Source organism: Cucurbita maxima, unplaced genomic scaffold, assembly GCF_002738345.1.
Source record: "Cucurbita maxima cultivar Rimu unplaced genomic scaffold, Cmax_1.0 Cma_Scf00011, whole genome shotgun sequence".
Lineage (NCBI taxonomy): Eukaryota > Viridiplantae > Streptophyta > Magnoliopsida > Cucurbitales > Cucurbitaceae > Cucurbita > Cucurbita maxima.
The window spans coordinates 46,919-63,870 of NW_019272027.1; the positions used below are offsets into that span (position 1 = coordinate 46,919).

General features: G+C 36.3%; 1 protein-coding gene and 2 long non-coding RNA genes across 7 annotated transcripts in view; 1 reads left to right on the plus strand and 2 right to left on the minus strand.

Moving 5' to 3' along the window:
- Positions 1-2,880, plus strand: part of LOC111486291 — a 7,072-nt gene extending 4,192 nt beyond the window's left edge. Inside the window, exon 3 of one of the 3 annotated variants that reach the window (XR_002718840.1) lies at positions 2,398-2,880. This is a non-coding gene — a long non-coding RNA (uncharacterized LOC111486291). Of the gene's footprint in view, positions 1-1,953; positions 2,362-2,397 lie in introns of those variants that run through there. The other 2 variants (XR_002718839.1, XR_002718841.1) reach the window with 2 other exon arrangements.
- Positions 2,881-4,172: 1,292 nt separating this feature from the next.
- The window catches only part of LOC111486286 (peptidyl-prolyl cis-trans isomerase CYP59), a 17,617-nt gene continuing 4,837 nt past the window's right edge, over positions 4,173-16,952 (minus strand). Inside the window, exons 5-15 of one of the 3 annotated variants that reach the window (XM_023133355.1) lie at positions 13,528-13,619; positions 13,090-13,189; positions 7,504-7,626; positions 7,325-7,402; positions 7,190-7,236; positions 7,050-7,105; positions 5,936-5,976; positions 5,707-5,812; positions 5,416-5,530; positions 4,625-5,340; positions 4,173-4,554 (exon numbers count right to left, since the gene is read on the minus strand). In XM_023133355.1, the coding sequence (XP_022989123.1) occupies positions 4,626-5,340; positions 5,416-5,530; positions 5,707-5,812; positions 5,936-5,976; positions 7,050-7,105; positions 7,190-7,236; positions 7,325-7,402; positions 7,504-7,626; positions 13,090-13,189; positions 13,528-13,619 (1,473 nt within the window). In that variant the 3' untranslated portion in view covers positions 4,173-4,554; position 4,625. Of the gene's footprint in view, positions 5,341-5,415; positions 5,566-5,654; positions 5,813-5,935; positions 5,977-7,049; positions 7,106-7,189; positions 7,237-7,324; positions 7,403-7,503; positions 7,627-13,089; positions 13,190-13,527; positions 13,620-16,952 lie in introns of those variants that run through there. The other 2 variants (XM_023133354.1, XM_023133356.1) reach the window with 2 other exon arrangements.
- Positions 9,268-12,597, minus strand: LOC111486290. The gene is made up of 2 exons (XR_002718838.1): positions 9,447-12,597; positions 9,268-9,358 (listed from the first exon to the last, which is right to left on the minus strand). It is a non-coding gene; the product is annotated as an uncharacterized LOC111486290 (long non-coding RNA).

The following is a 16,952-nucleotide window of genomic DNA, read 5'->3' on the forward strand; positions in this document are numbered from 1 at the left end:
TTTTTTTTTTTTTTTTTTTTTTTTTTTTTTTTTTTTTTTTTTTAAATATCATTGTCAAGTTCATAGGACTTTTTTAGACATTTAATTCTTTTAATGTTTCCCTCTATAAAAAGTCAATGTATATTATTCACATGTTTAGTTATATTTGGATACACTGTAAATAAGATTAAATTAATTTAAAATATTATGTTGGTTTTCTTAGAAATACATAGGTATGTACAGAAAAGAAAAATAAATTAAAAAAAAATAAACAGGAATAGGAAGGTGTAATTGTATTGCCCCCATCCTACGCTGATGTCTATTGTCAAACCCCAGCTAAAAATCAATTTAATTATCTTGCAATTTTAGATAGAATTTAATGCAAGTATGTATTTATATATTTAAGGCAATACAAAGAGGTGAAAACCCAAATCTCCTCTTTTAGGTATTAAACCTCATAACCTACTTAATTTAATTGACTCCTAAACTCAACCAGAAATATATTATTCGTCCAAGCTGGCTACAAAATACAAATCCAGCCACCTCACTCAAATATCCTTCAAATCCTACCAACTCACTCATACTACTTAAAACCTCACACAACTTACCTAATTCATTCAACCTCACACCACATCCAACAAAATCAGCTCATTCTTTTGGACGCACTGATTTAGGTAAGAACTACTCCTGGGATTAGCTTGGATTGCATGCATGCTAGTAAACCTATCCGAAGTGGATTAACTAGAGAATGATAGCACTATATGTAGTAACTCTGAGCATTGTCTGTACGTCATTATCATGCTTTACGTTCTGTTGTACCTATGTTTTATATTATGCTGAAAAGAGGATGGAGGATTTTGTGATCTGCGCTCCAGGTGCTTGATGGATGTTATCTTTATCGCCCCATTAAGCATGTATGATTGTTTTGCATGAAATTTTGTAGGATGAATTTAGGTGTGAGGATGTGTGTACTCTTCATTAATTTAAAAGAACCAGAATCGTGTTAAGACTAGGGATTTATGGCTTGGTTGGCTCGTCACTAAATTTAGATCAAGACGCCCTAGTAGCTCAAGCTCATAAGAGCGCGAGCGGCAGACGGAGGGTAGTAACTCTAGTGCACGCAATAGAGACAGAAACCTCATACGAACTACACCAGGCATGAACTCAAAAGGTAAGGTTCTTGGTGATCACCTAACCTCTCTAGGAGCCTAGCAGACCACCACGGCCTATAAACCACCATGGAAGTTTCCTGAATCTGCCAGTAGTGTGATTGGTGTCAATAGATGCCCCACTCACCTTCCATACTTGTAACAAGAATGAAGGTTTAGAAGGGGAGTATGGCCCCAACTTCGTGGTATAACCAGGGGTTTCTGATCAGGACTCAGTAGATGCTAAGTTGTTTCCGCATAGAGAGCGTGAGACCACGTCGTATAGCCCAACAGCGAGATGGGATGAAGGTGACTTTATGGACCTATGGGAGGTACCAGCTAACTTCTTAGGTATGATGCCATATAGTCTCATAAGAAACATGCATGTCGGTACGTCTCAGAGATGGTCACCCGTCATTCACTACGCAGCATAAGAAAATACCAAGGTATAAAACATAAGGAGGAAGACCAGAACCGACTCCTAAATGGGAGACCAGACCTAGATGTCCTAGAGCCAAAATAAAAGTCCGTGGAAATTTTTTAGGTTAAGAATGCTATGAGATCCCACCGGGAGGTGACTTACTGAGTATAACTTTCCCGCGCTTTTATTTTAGGGGGTGATGCTACAGGGGAGAAAATGGTGTGTTGGGAAAAAGTGGAGGTCACTTAAGGAAAGCAGTCTCAAGACGTTGTCATCTTTTCTCAAGGCGTTGTCATCTTTTCTTTTATTCCCCATTAAAACTGGTAAATGATTTGTTACATTTTTTTTTTTTTGGGCCTTGACAGTAATTGCAAATCTTCAATTTTCACAAAATCTTCCTTGTAGGAACCACTAGAAAGAAAGTGATATGGAGAAACATCATATTTACAGCATACTCTACACAAAATCTTCTTTATGTTTTGGTTCAAGTTAAGGGTTCTATTTACAGCGTACTCTACACATTACGGGTGTTGATTAACAATCTCTTCCACACTATATATACACGTTTAAACCCCATCTTAAACCACGCAAGCCTCTAAATGTCACATAAACATATAACTCCCAACATCCCTTTCAAATGTCAATCATCAAGAACCAGAAAAGAGAAAAATAACAACACCTTTGCTTCACTCACACCTACTACTACACATGATACTGAAAAGAAGAAGCTTAGGGAAAAAGAAAAACAATTTGAAGTGTGCATATATTTTATAGCTTACAAACCAAGAGAATAGAAAAGTTGAAGTACAGAACATTTCATAATAAGCTAACAAACAGAAACATTGTAAGTGTAGTGAAGAGGGTGAGGAGAGGCTTCAAACTGAAAAAGGACACAATTCTGAAGCTCGTCCTTGCAAATCAGAGCTTCCAACTTCTCCAAATCTCTCATATTTTCCACAAGTATGATGAGATTAACCATTACAAGAACCACCAAAAATACCAAATAAACAAACTTTGAAGCATTGAAAAATATGGAATACGCAACCAATGACAAGAACTGCATGGCCTTTAGCTTTCGCTTTGCTTCGGATCTTCTCTCTTCCTTTGATAAATATGTAGAGTTTCATAACTGCCACACAAACAGTTCCAACTTATATGTATGTACGTGCCAATGTAGGCATAGCCAAGAAGATTATTAGTGGAGTTTTTTCTGTTCACCACTTAAATATACAAAACAGTTGGTTGTTGAATTGGTATTAAATGAGAGGATTGACTTGTACACACCATTCTTATGAAATTTAATTATTTATATAATATGTCTATTGTTCCTGATTTCTCTCTCGTGATTTCAATTCAAATTGTTGGAGAGCTGTTAGATAAGTTTTATTATGTTCATGGGGTCCAAATAATAATTAATGAGATTGATTTTTTATTCAAAATGCTTTTAATACAATTGATCTTTCATTAGCAAAATATATTTTATAGATTCGTATGAGTTGTTTGGAATAAGAATTCTATGTGTGATATTATATTATAACCTAACTTATAAGACTTTAAATATTAAACTATATGATAAAGATTACACCTAATTTTAACCATTAATGCATGTCTCATCACAAGAATGCAAACAGGTGCCTACATCACAAATACAAATTTTTAAAATTAAAAAGTGTGTATAGCTATTAAAGTCATTATTATTTCTTTTAACTAAAAAAAGTATCACAGACATCATTTAATTACCACAAGGTTGGTTGTCTAGTTATTTTTGAAGGTGGAGGGCCACAAAGTTGAAGCCAGATACAATAGCCATTAATACAAATTTTATCAAATGGTCGGTAGGAGAAAGCTCAATTCACCAACTTTGATGTGACATTCAGCTTCAAAAGGGTAACAAGTAGTTGGGTGAAATTAAAATATATCTTACTCTTAAAATCATATTTATACTCGGAGTTAAGAATATTAAAGAGTATAAAAAGTAATTATCGAATATTTTTCAACTTCAGTCGCTGGAATGTGGTCAAAATTAAGCAATCAAAACCATCAACTTACGAATGCATACAACATTAGTTATACTTGGGGTTAAAGACGAGGCTCCAGCTACACCAACAGGGCTTGCAATCCCATGTTTAAGCAAAGACAAACTGGATTTATAGGATATATATAAGGAAAAGTTCCAATCTAGCACGTCTTTCCCATAAAATCATATTTATTGCATGTGTCTTTTGCTGCCACCAGTAGAAGCATAATTCAAGATGGCAACCATTTGATTTCCATTTTCAGTGTTTTATCCAATCAAGCAAGACACAAAATCAAGCACCCAATGGCGTACTTTGTTCATCAATCATTTGTAATGTTTTCTCGAGCTCCCCTACCTAAGTCAACTAGTCCCAAGGGGAATTTGTAATTTGCTTCTCATCACCAATTATTTACAAATTGGTGAAAGCAGATGACCACAGTGCTTCCAAGGTTGTCTATAAAATGATGATACACAAAGAACTATCCAAGGCTGCCAACCACAGAATTGAACAACTTTGATCCAACCATTTAGTACATAAATTCCACCGCAGTATCTGAGTGGTTGAAATATGTTTTTCTTCATCTATCAAAAGGGTGTTCAAGCTGTATGGGGAAATTATATAAACACAGCAGAACAGTTTACAAGTGGGAGCCGAATAACCAAGCAACAACCAGGCATTAATTTTTGGGTTGCCGTTCGTCCCTAAACACCATTTTTTGCTACATGCTTAATTGGAAATTTAATACGAGGAGTCAAAGTCATATATCATTACTGAAGAATGCATTGAAAAAGGGACGGGAAAAAACTAAGAAACAAATGGTCAAGTATCATTGCTGAACAATGCATTGGAAAAATATGGACTACTTACAACGGCCGAATGGGAGTACATTTTGTTCTTTTTTTTTTTTTTTTTTTAATCAAGAGGCACTATACCTTAGAAGACCACCATGAAGTGCCTTCAGCCCTTGTAGTAGCCATTGTTATCTGCCCTTGTGACATTCTATCTACCGGAGATAGCGAACTGTCATCTGCGATTCTTTCGATCTAAATAGTTCATCCCTTATCTTTCCTTGTACTCTTCCTTGCTTCGTCTTTTGGGTTCTCGCTCGTCTCTCCTGTCCTTGTAACCATCATCAACTGTATTGTATCTTTTCTTATAATGAGACCCGTCTTTCATCTCTGCTTTGTCACCGTCTGAATCTCTTTTTTTTCCATAACTTCTCTCATCCTTCCTATATTCTCGACCAGCATCTGTACTTCTCCTTCTACCATCTCCCTCGTACCTTTTCTCTTCATGGCTACTCTTATCTGAATGCCTTCTGCCATAAGTCTCTTCATCCTTCCTCCTATCTGACTTGTCGCTATCTTCCCTTCTGCTTCTATTTCTATTAGCCTCATAATCCCTCTTGTCATAAGCGTCATTATCATGTGTTGCTCTTCTTTGATAATCCAACTCCTTTTTCCTGTCGTCATCCCGGTCACTCTGTCTCTTCCTTCGTTTTTCATGGTCCCTTCGGTCTTCAAAGTCATCCCTGTCTCCTCTGTATCCACTGGATTGTCTTGCTTTATTTTCCCGATGCATCTCTCTCTCCCTGTATTTATTTCTGTCACTTGATTCATGCCTATCACTTGCACCCTTCTTTTCTGCATAATGATCACGATCATTGGGGCTTTGCTTTCTAGGCTTCTCAACATGCTTATCTTTACCATGATCTCGATGTCTCTTTTCTTTCCTATGGTTACTTCCATTATCCTCATCAAATACAAAGTCATACCTACAAAATGATTCAGCTGTCATGAGTGTGTGTGAGAGAGAGGGGGCGGGGGTGTACTGGTGCAACTTCACAAACCTTGATTCATTTCCACCATGCTGGATGTTATCGTCCTTCAAGATGAACTTTTCAGATCCACCAGTGCAATCCTTAGCCATATGGTCGGGAGCGCCACATTTAAAGCAGCCTCTTCCTACGCCCAGAAGCTATAAGTTCAAGCCGAGCAATTTTCTAGTTTTGTTCCATCAATTATGTGATTAGAAGTAAAAATGAAAAGAAAATTAAATATCAAATTACATGAAAGATTTGCGAGCAATTTTTACCATTAAAGAAACCAAGCAGTTACTCCATAGAATATGCCACTCTCACCTTTATCCGTTGAGTAATCTTTTCGCCGGTATTGGGACCATAGTTTTGCAACACTTTGACTGAAGTCCACATGTATCCTTCTATCATCAATCAGCGCATTGTCCATCTTCCATCAACAAACAAATAATGTCAACCCAACATCAGTTATTCTAAAATAAATAATAAGATTAAAAAACAATCTTTGGAACAAATGGAAAAGGGAGCGGAAAAAACATGTTTTTTAACAAACCTTAAAATACGCTTGTTCACATGCCTCTTTTGTCTCAAACTCTGTCCACAACGAAATAGGATTGAGTCAGCTGAAATTTTAATTTAAAATTAAAAAGCACCAAAACCATGCTGGAAAAGAAGTTTTCACTGCCTGCTCCGCATATACTACGGTAATAAGAACCAAAACCAAGTAGATTTAATAAGTACGGAGGCGAACTTGAACACCATAGACAAGATGGGCGTCGTATTGTAATCCAATGGAAAAATTACTCAAAATTCTTAAAAAGAAAAGAAAAGAAAAGAAAAATGTTGTCTTAATAAAGATAATTGACCATTGATCCATAACCATTATAATGCATCAATATTCCAACTCTTCCAATAGCATATTTTCCATCATCATAAAAACCCTGAAGTAAAATCAATTAAAAACTTGCAAATATAACAACATTGCGTCAGTTCATTTTTATCTCCAACATCATATGCACTCAATTTTCACCTGGAAGGCTAAGATTCGAAAACATGACTCCATGCAAGTTTCAGGCAGAGGATCTATGTATTTCCAAAATTGTTATTTCTTTTCCAGCATGAATCTAATCTCTCCAGTTCCATCTCTGTGTGGTCTATTCTAAAGGATCTTACATAACCAAGGAGAACAATAAAAGGCATGCCCAAATTTATAGACCATACACAACACACCGAAGGAAACCACATCTAACACCCCAAAGTTACATTGAACAATATTTCATGGTTAAGAAGCTCAAAATATTCTTGTTGGTATCAGGGGATTTGACCTCATTGTTAATCGGTCTTCTAGGTACGACTATCCCTTCTGCTTAAGCCTTGGAATGAGTTACATGAAAAAATAGCCCGTACATCCTAAACCTTGGGACTAGAACCCACTCAGTATGTTACAAGATATTATTTTTTTTAAAATAAAGGGATATAAAAAAGACAAATTTTATTAGATTGACTCGGAAGGCAGAAGTTGTACATTAGAGAGAATACTAGGGGTGTTCGAACTTGTATAGCATTCAAAGAGAGCCACCTTGACACTTGAGATTTCAATTCTAAAATAAGATATGCATAATTTTAAGTTCAAGTGCACCTCCATGAAAGCATAAATTTCAACCCACCTATGAAGGCATAGCATAAACTATCTCCAGTCTTGTAATCACGGATAACTTCAGCCCTGAAATGACATAATATAATATTTATCAGAAGCATGTTAAATACAGATCCAAAAACTTACTGAAGCTTATTGACAATTACTTACGATAACACAGTGCCAAAACGGGAGAAGATTGTATGCAAGTCCTCATCCTGCATTCACATGCATTCACAATCATTGAGATACTTGAACCTAAATATAATAATTACCATTAAATCAGTGAGAAAAGTACAAACTTACTTCTGTGACTGGATTCAATTTACAAACAAATAACACATTATCAGGAGGCTTTATCTCAGCATCAGGAATATCTCCAATCTGCCCAGAAAAATGGGAATATAAGGGTGTACAACTATCTAAGTTGGTAAATGGTAGAAATAAAGATAATATGCAGGACCAGAACATGAAATGAAGCTTACAGTTTCAAGCACAACAGCCCTGGAGTGAGCTTCTTTTGCACGAAAGACCTCCTCAAGTTCTGCTGGGCCCAATTGCTCATCCAGTGGCACCCAATCATCTTCCAGTCGCACCTCATCAACAACCTTCTCACAACAGAAGGAAAAAATCACAACTTTAGGGCATATTTACAAAGGAAAGCTCCCTAGGTTCAAACTCAGTAAACAGCTGAAAATAGAACCAGGATTGCACGTTGATGAAGTCATCAATTACTATCCTCCATAATATGCCAAGGCAACCTAAATAGGTCAATATGTCCCTCAATGAAATTGAAATTGAAATGTCAAAATGGCTAAATGAAGTAATTGATTCCAGTACTTTTAGACAGTTCAAACATATATTAAGCTCTTTCATAAAAAATAAAAAAATCTAATCTAATCCCATTAAGAGCTTAAAGAAGAGAGAGAGAGAGAGGACCCTCTATCAGTATAAGGGGGTAAATTTGAAACAACTTCGTATAAAAAACCAACGAGCTTAACAAATATATATTAAGCTCTTTTTAAAAAAATAAAAAATCTTATGTACTCCCACTAAGAGCTTAAAGAATAGAGAGAGAGAGAGAGAGAGAGAGAGAGAGAGAGAGAGAGAGAGCCCTCTATCAGTATAAGAAAAGGGGGTAAATTTGGAACAACTTCGTATAAAAAACCAAAGAGCTTAACAAATATTAAGCTCTTTTTTAAAAAATAAAAAATCTAATATACTCTCATTAAGAGCTTAAAGAAGAGAGAGAGAGAAGACCTATCGGTATAAGAAAAGTTGTAAATTTGAAACAACTTCATATAAGAAACCAAAGAGACATGAAAATGAGTCCCCACAACGACGAACCTCCACCCAAAATCCTTACCCATCTAAAAACAATCATCCGTAACTCTGCCATGATTCCTTTACTATTTCAACATTAATATGCTCCCATAACCATCAGCTCTAAAGTGGACTTGTAATTCCCAAAAAACCAAAGCATAAAAAAGCATAAAATAGTGTTCAGAATAATATATCTCAAGACAAATTATTAGAGTGAATGGAGCCATAATGGTTTTTTTTTTTAAAATAAAAGACCATTCAAGGGATGTAATATCCATGATGTTTACAAAAGACCTTCCCAATTTGCAATGAGGGAGGTATAACTATAGAAAGTAAAAATATTAGACATAGCTTGGTAAACAGCATTGTCAAAAAGTTTTGTACAAGTTTGTGTCTTTTCTGTCAATATTCTTGAATTTTTTTCTTTCCAGAGATTCCAAAAGAAAGTCATGATGAGATTTTTCCATAGTAAGACTTTTGCATTAGATCATTTACCCTCCTAGGAAATGTGAGATGTCATCCGAATATATTGAGAATCGTTGATCAGAAATTCTGAGCGTATGTGCATTGCATAAATAAGTGGCTTTGTGATTCGTTTTTTTTTGTTGCAGAAATGGACACCAATTTGGATAAAGAATGATGTAAGACATTCTTTTTTTTTAAGATTTTCACTTGTGCTAATGATTTTATGTGCTATTTCTCAAAAGAAGAACTTCACCTTTTTTTGATGATGTCCTTTACATACTATTTTTGCTAGCATGAGATTTATTGCTTCTTGTGATTCGCCCCACAAGTGTTTTCAGGTGACCAGGAAATCAAGTAGGGACAATTGGGACGCAACCCCTAATTGTGAACTTTCCTAATAGGGTTAGGGTCTACTTGGTACATAGTGGTTAGTTGTCACTCGCAGGGGACGCCAGGAGTCGTAGAGGGTATGCTACCAGGGTGCACCTGGTAGCCAGTTATTATGTGGTGCAAGCGATCATCATGCTAGTCTGCGTATATTTCACAAGTTACCTAATACGCTACCAGGGTGCACCTGGTAGCCAGTTATTATGTGGTGCAAGCGATCATCATGCTAGTCTGCGTATATTTCACAAGTTACCTAATACACATGAGACTTACTCGCGAGCCCGTCATAGGGCGAGTTGACTCACGTACTCGTACCACAGGGTTAAGAATAGATTTTGGGAAACGTAAACAACAAGCTAAGTACATCCTAACCCTACATTATAACCCGAGGGGTTTAGTTATGCACCCTAGTCTTAGGAGTACATAGGGTCTAGGTATGGATAAGCCTTCTAGCATGGATGGTAAGTCATTGTAAGGACTAAGCTAAAGTCCGTGTATGAGCACATAGCTTAAAGAATCATTATAAAGACCAAGTCCGACAAGAGTCTACAAGTAGGCTGTTTAGTGAGTATTTTATACTCGTACCACCGGGTTAAGGATAGATTTTGGGAAATGTAAACAACAAGCTAAGTACATCCTAACCCTACATTATAACCTGAGGGGTTTAGTTATGCACCCTAGTGTTAGGAGTACATAGGGTCTAGGTATGGATAAGCCTTCTAGCATGGATGGTAAGTCATTGTAAGGACTAAGCTAAAGTCCGTGTATGAGCACATAGCTTAAAGAATCATTATAAAGACCAAGTCCGACAAGAGTCTACAAGTAGGCTGTTTAGTGAGTATTTTATACTCGTACCACCGGGTTAAGGATAGATTTTGGGAAATGTAAACAACAAGCTAAGTACATCCTAACCCTACATTATAACCTGAGGGGTTTAGTTATGCACCCTAGTGTTAGGAGTACATAGGGTCTAGGTATGGATAAGCCTTCTAGCATGGATGGTAAGTCATTGTAAGGACTAAGCTAAAGTCCGTGTATGAGCACATAGCTTAAAGAATCATTATAAAGACCAAGTCCGACAAGAGTCTACAAGTAGGCTGCTCAGTGAGTATTTTATACTCATCCCATGTTATTCTATTTATTTTCTAGGTGGGAGCGTGCAGCTATTGGGGTGCCCTTAGATCGAGTCGTCTTTCTTTCTTGTCATTTTATTATCTTTAAAAATTGTTTTGGTGTATTTTGAGTATACTGTTTGAACTGACCCTGAGGATGTTATTTTGTACTTTTAATCAACATAATGACAGTTTTAATGCTATTTAAATCTTAAACTTTTCCTTGTCTCCTGCTTTTAAATTTGAGAGAATTTTCGCCCTTTTTACCCTTGTGTCTACGTGGCGATCAGTAATTGGAGACATGGAAAAACGGGTCATTACAATATTTGGCCTTTATAATACCCAAGGCTTTTTCTTCTTGACGTATCTCCATATCCATTTGGTGAGGAGGGCTTTGTTCTTCATCTTTATTGAGAAAAGATCAAGGCCTCCCATTTCTGTTGGGAGGTTTGTAATATTTCATTGAACAAGGTATGGGTCATCTTTCCATAAGTAGTTTTTGAATAATCTTTCTAGGTTCACAACCACTTTTTGTGGCATTTCAAATAGAGACATGTAGTAAGTGAGGAAGTTGGATAATGTGGCTTGTATTAGAGTGAGTCATCCGCCTTTTGAAGTATAACATGATGACCATGTTGACAGCCTTTTTTCTATTTTTTCAATAATAATCTTCCAAAAGGAAAAGGATTTGTGGTTTCCTTTTAAAGGTAGGTACATATTCGACCATTCTCCCTATTTACAACCATATATGCTATCAACTTCTTCAATAATCTTTGTGCTAATATTGATGCTCATGATCTCTGTTTTTTGGAGATTGATATTTTGTCCAGAGAATCCTTCGAAGGTTTTTACCGTCTCGATCATGTTTTTTTATGGAATAGGCATCTGTCAAGTCAGGAAAGATGATTGTGTCGTCTGCGAACTGAAGGTGGTTGATGCTTAAGCCTTCATTATCGATTTCCTTTTATTTGCCCTTCGTATTCTGCTTTTGTTCGTAGGTGGCAGAGACAATCCGTTACCACGATGAAAAGAAAGGGAGATAGTGGGTCTCCTTGTTGGAGACCCCATGTGGCATAAATCTTCCCTTTCGATCTTCCATTATGATAATGGAGAAGTTTTTGGATGAGATGCATCCTTTTATCCACCTTTGCCATTTGAGTCAAAGCCTTTTTCCACAAGAATGTTTTCGAGGAAAGTCCAGTCCAATCAACCTTGTCAAAAGCCTTTTCCATGTCAAGTTTGATGACTACATCTTTTTGTTTCTTTCTTTCCCATTCATTTGAGTTTATTTGCCATGAGGGATGCATCAAGAGTTTGTTGCCCCTCTACGAAAGTTGTTTGCCCGGTAATAATGAAGAGGAGAACCTTTTCAAGAAGCTCTGATAATACCCTTGCTATGATTTTATATAGTCTGATCGTGAGACTTATGGGACGAAAGTCTGTGACAGTGTGGGTATCCAATTTCTTTGAGATCAGACATATATATGTTTCGTTTAGGTTGCCATTGATAACTCCGTTTCAAAAAAAAATCTTGGAATACTCTCATGGTATCAGCTCTCATAAAGTTCCAGCATTTTTTGAAAAAATTCTAAGGTAAAATCATCTGGTCCTAGAGTTTTGTCAGAGCCCAGATGTTTAATTGCCTTCCCCACCTCTTCTTTGGTGAAAACAACCTCGAGGGAGGTAGCTTGCTGTTGAATAATAGGACTCTAGTCAAGATCATGGTGAAATTTGCAGAGGGACTTGTCCCTTGTATATAAGGTCGTGTAAAAGGTCACAAATTTTGAGACAACTTCTTCGTTTAATAAACTTCTGCCTTGTTTGGATAGAATTTCCATGATGGCACTTTTCGTTTCTTTGTAGTCATGATACGAGGGAAAAAATTTTAGTTTGTCACCCTCCTCTAACCATCGTTTTTTACATTTTTGTCTCCAAGATTGCTCTTCCTTTGCTGCCAACGAAATAAGTTCAGCTTTCATGAGCTTTTTCTGTGTGTTGAACTAGTGTGATGGAGTCAATTTCCTCCATCTGATCAAGGATAGCCATTTTAGTTAGAGCTGGTTTCTTTTCGTGGAAATACAACCGAAAACCTTCTGTTCCATTTCTTTAAGACTTCTTTTAGTCTTTTTATGTTTGTTGATGAAATCATGCCCCGACCACCTCGTGGCGTATTCTTCTCCACCAGTATTCTACTATTGGCAAAAATTCAGAATGGATCAGCCACATATTCTCAGATCAGAAGGGCAAAGGGCCCCATTTAGGAAAATAGAATGGGATAGATGGAGGTCTATTCAGTTTTTGAACACCTGAGTAACTAAATTTTCCATATAGACCTTCTCTGAAAGTTCGCTTGTATTTCAGGGAAAACTTGCCGAAGCAAAAGGCACCATAGAAATATATTGATATTCATGAAAATACAGAAAGATAGCTACCAAGTAATTTGAGGTACTTGGGTCCTACCTCTCAAGATCGCACAAGCCTAAAGCCTAAAGCCTCTAAATAACTGCCGACCTCCCACCTCTCTCTCTCACTTTATATATAGAAATCTCTTCTAACAAACTCTTTAACTCGCTATTAACATACCCTTAATGCCTAATAATATTCCTAATTCATTCCCCATCAGAATTCCCCCAATTTTTACAAATTTTAAGTTGCCACTTCAGCCCAAAAATATATATTGATATACACACACACACACACACACATATATAAAATCATCAGAACAATCCTCAAAAGAGTGATAGATGGAAATGATAGATATAGATTACAACAAATAATACTTGCCTCATCTTTTGGTTTCCCTTCTGGAGAAGCATCTGGAATTAGCTCAGCTAATTGCGGCGGATCATCAAATGGATCATCCAGTATATATGTATGCTTAATTCTGTTCAATTGAGGCACTTTTAACTTGAAACAAAATATTTGGGGAAAAAATATAAAGATAAATTTGTGACTGCTATAGGAATACAAAATATAATGGTGTCATGAAGTTAAACTGGCAAATAAGACTCTTAAGGTTATAACAATTTATGGGACAATAGTAAATTTGTGAGCTCTAGCTGGCCTACACTTTCAAATTCCTCCAGCAATTTTGATCCTGTTATGATACATGCAAATCATAGTAGTTTTCGGTAATCTCTTTAGCCTTCAGATGCTTAGCATTCCTCTTTGTATTTTTCAGACATCAATGAGAAATAAATCGTTAAAAAAACTTGCACATACCGGATATTTTTGTATGGTCGTCCCTTCTCATCTGCATAGGCTTCATTAATCCTAGTTAAGGTGTCAAGTCCTTCAGCAACCTCTCCAAAGACCTGCAAGTTTGGAGTTTTTTTTTTTAAGTGATAATTTCATTAATGATTGAAATTTACCAAAGGAATGTAATATCCATGGTGTTTACAAAAGACCTTCTCAAGTTACAATGAAGGAGGTATAACTATAAGAAGTAAAAAATTTAGACAGTTTTCACTAAGATATAGCTTGGTAAACAATATTGTCGAAAAGTTTTGTATAGGTCCATGTCTTCTGTGCAAATATTCTATGATTTCCTTCTTTCCACATATTCTAAAAGAAAATCCTTATGAGGTTTTTCTATAATAGGGCTTTTGCATTCTTGAAAGGGTGTTCCATTAAGGCCATATCCAATAGATCCTTTACCTCCCTAGGAAATGTGAGATGTCATCCGAATATATTGAGAATCATTCTCTAGAAACTCTAAGCATATGTGCATTGCATAAACAAGTGGCTTTGTGATTCGTTTTTTCTTTCTTGCATAATGGATACACATTTGGAGAAAGATTGATGTAAGGCATTCTTTCTTTCTTTTTTTTCTTTTTTTTTTTTTAAGATTTTCACTTGCGCTAATGGCTTTATGCGCTATTTCCTAAAGGAATAACTTCACCTTTTCAGGCGGATGTCCTTTCCGTATTGTTTTTGCTAGCGTGGGATTTATTGCTTCTACTTTTTTCCCCATGTGCATCAAGGATTTTGTAGAAAAGACCCCGTCAACTGGGTTGCTAAGTCAATAGGTCTGCTTTGTTTGACAATACAATAGGAGCAAGGTAAAGGCTTAATTCGGCCCATTCCGTTGCTTCATTATCCTTTAAATTCCTACCAAACATCAAGTCCCATAATTTTTTACAACATTCACGTTTCTTTGATCGTGACTTTTTTGCTATGAGAGAGCATGTACAAAAGTGGATACCTCAAGGCTAGCATTGTGTTTTCAATCCATGGTCAGTCCAAAATGATAGTCTTCCTACATCACCCACCCTATGACAAGTTCGGTCGATGATGAGGTTTTGATGTTTCTTTATATACTTTCAAGGTCCTTTTGTAGAAGATGGAGAGGGTTGATTTTTATTTGATGTAGGAGTATATTTGGCCTTTATAAGATTTCTCCACAAGGCATTTTCTTCGTGATGATATCTCCATATCCATTTGACGAGGAGAGTTTTGTTCTTCTTCTTTATCGAGAGAATACCGAGGTCTCCCTTTTATGTTGGGAGGTTTATAATATTCCATTGAACAAGGTATGGGTCATCTTTCCACAAGTAGTTTCTGAATAATATTTCTATATTCGCAACCACTTTTTTGGCATTTCAAATAGAGACATGTAGTAAGTGGGGAGGTTGGATAATGTGGCTTGTATTCGGGTGAGTCTTCCACCTTTTGAAGTATAACATGATGACTATGTTAGCAACCTTATTTCTATTTACTCAATAATAACCTTCCAAAAGGAAAAAGATTTGTGGTTTCCTTTTAAAGGTAGTCCTATGCTAGCAAATTCTTCAATAATCTTTGTGTTAATATTGATCCCCATGATCTCTGTTTTATGGAGATTGATATTTTGTCCAGATGATCCTTCAAATGTTTTTACTGTCTCAATCATGTTTTTTATGGAAGAGGCATATGTCAAGTTAGAAAAGAGGATTGTGTCATCAGCAAACTGAAGGTAGTTAATGCTTAAACCTTCCTTACCAATCTGAAAACCTTTTATATGCCCTTCGTATTCTGCTTTTGTCAGTAGGTGACTGAGGCAACCCATTACCATGATGAAAAGAAAAGGGGATAGTGGATCTCCTTGTCTCAAACTCCATGTGGCATAAATCTTCCCTCTCAATCTTCCATTGATGATGATGGAGAAGTTTGTGCATGAGATGCATCCTTTTATCCACCTTAGCCATTTTGAGACAAAGCCTTTTGCCACAAGAATGTTTTTTTAGTAAAGTCCAGTCAACCTTGTCGAAAGCCTTTTTCCATGTCAAGTTTAATGACTACACCTTTTTGTTTCTTTCTTTCCCATTCATCTATGAGTTCGTTTGCCATGAGCGATGCATCGAGAATTTGTCGTCCCTCTATAAAAGTTGTTTGTTGCCTAGTTATTGTGAAGGGGAGAACCTTTTTAAGACATTATGATAATACCCTTACTATGATTTTATATAGTCCAATCGTGAGACTTATGGGACGAAAGTCTGCAACGATGCGGGCATCTAGTTTCTTTGAGATCAGATATATGTATGTTTCGTTCAAGTTGCCATTGATAACTTCGTTTCAAAAAAAAAAAAAAAGGAATTCTCTCATAATATCAGCTCTCATAAAGTTCCAACATTTTTTTAAAAAATTCTGAGGTAAAACCATCCAGTCCTAGAGTTTTGTCGAATCCCAGATGTTGAATCGTCTTCTCCACCTCTTCTTTGGTGAAAGCAACCTCAAGGGAGGCAGCTTGCTGTTGATCAATGGGGAAATTCGTAGAGGGCATTGTCCTTTGTACATAAGGTTGAAAGGACATAAATTCTGAAACAATTTCTTCTTCGTTTACTAAACTTCTGCATTGTGCAGATAGAATTTCTATGATGGTACTCTTTCGTTTCTTTGTAGCCATGATACCATGATCTAACCATCGTTTTTTACATTTTTGTCTCCAAGATTGCTCTTCCTTGGCTACCAACGAAATAAGTTTTGCTTTCATGAATTTTTTTTTTTTTTTTTGTATGTGTTGAATTAGTGTAATGGAGCCAGATTCCTCCATTTGATAAGAGGAGAGCAATTTCAATTAGTAGTTGGTTTCTTTTTGTGGAGATAGAACCAAAAACCTCCTTGTTCCATTTCTTTAAGACTTCTTTTAGTCTTTTAAGTTTGTTGATGAAACCAGCCATCCACGGAGGGGCGTATTTGTAATGCCGAAATTAAAAAAAAAAAAAAATAGAAATCAGCCCAAGCCCATAGAGGGGCAAATGTGTCATTTTGCCCCTCCACCTACTATAGGGGTCCAAGTGGAACCTTAATAGAGGCCACCAAAAAGAAAGGGAAGACTAGGAGAGGGTTTGGGAGAATCGAGGAGCCGCCGCGAAGACTTCGCCCAGAATCGAGGTGAGTTCTTGAATGTTTTCCAGATCTGAGACTATCCTTTACGAATTGGGACCTAATATTTGAACATGATCATCTAAGGAAGGTCTTCTACTGATTTCGTGATGAAACTTGGCAGAAATTCGGGAATTGTCCAAGAACGGTAAGCGAACTTTTGTTGCTCAAATCTCGTTCTATATTGAGGCTAAAATCACAAAAAAAAAAAAAAAAAAAAAAAAAAAAAAAAAAAAAAAAAAAAAAAAAAAAAAAAAAAAAAAAAAAAAAAAAAAAAAAAAAAA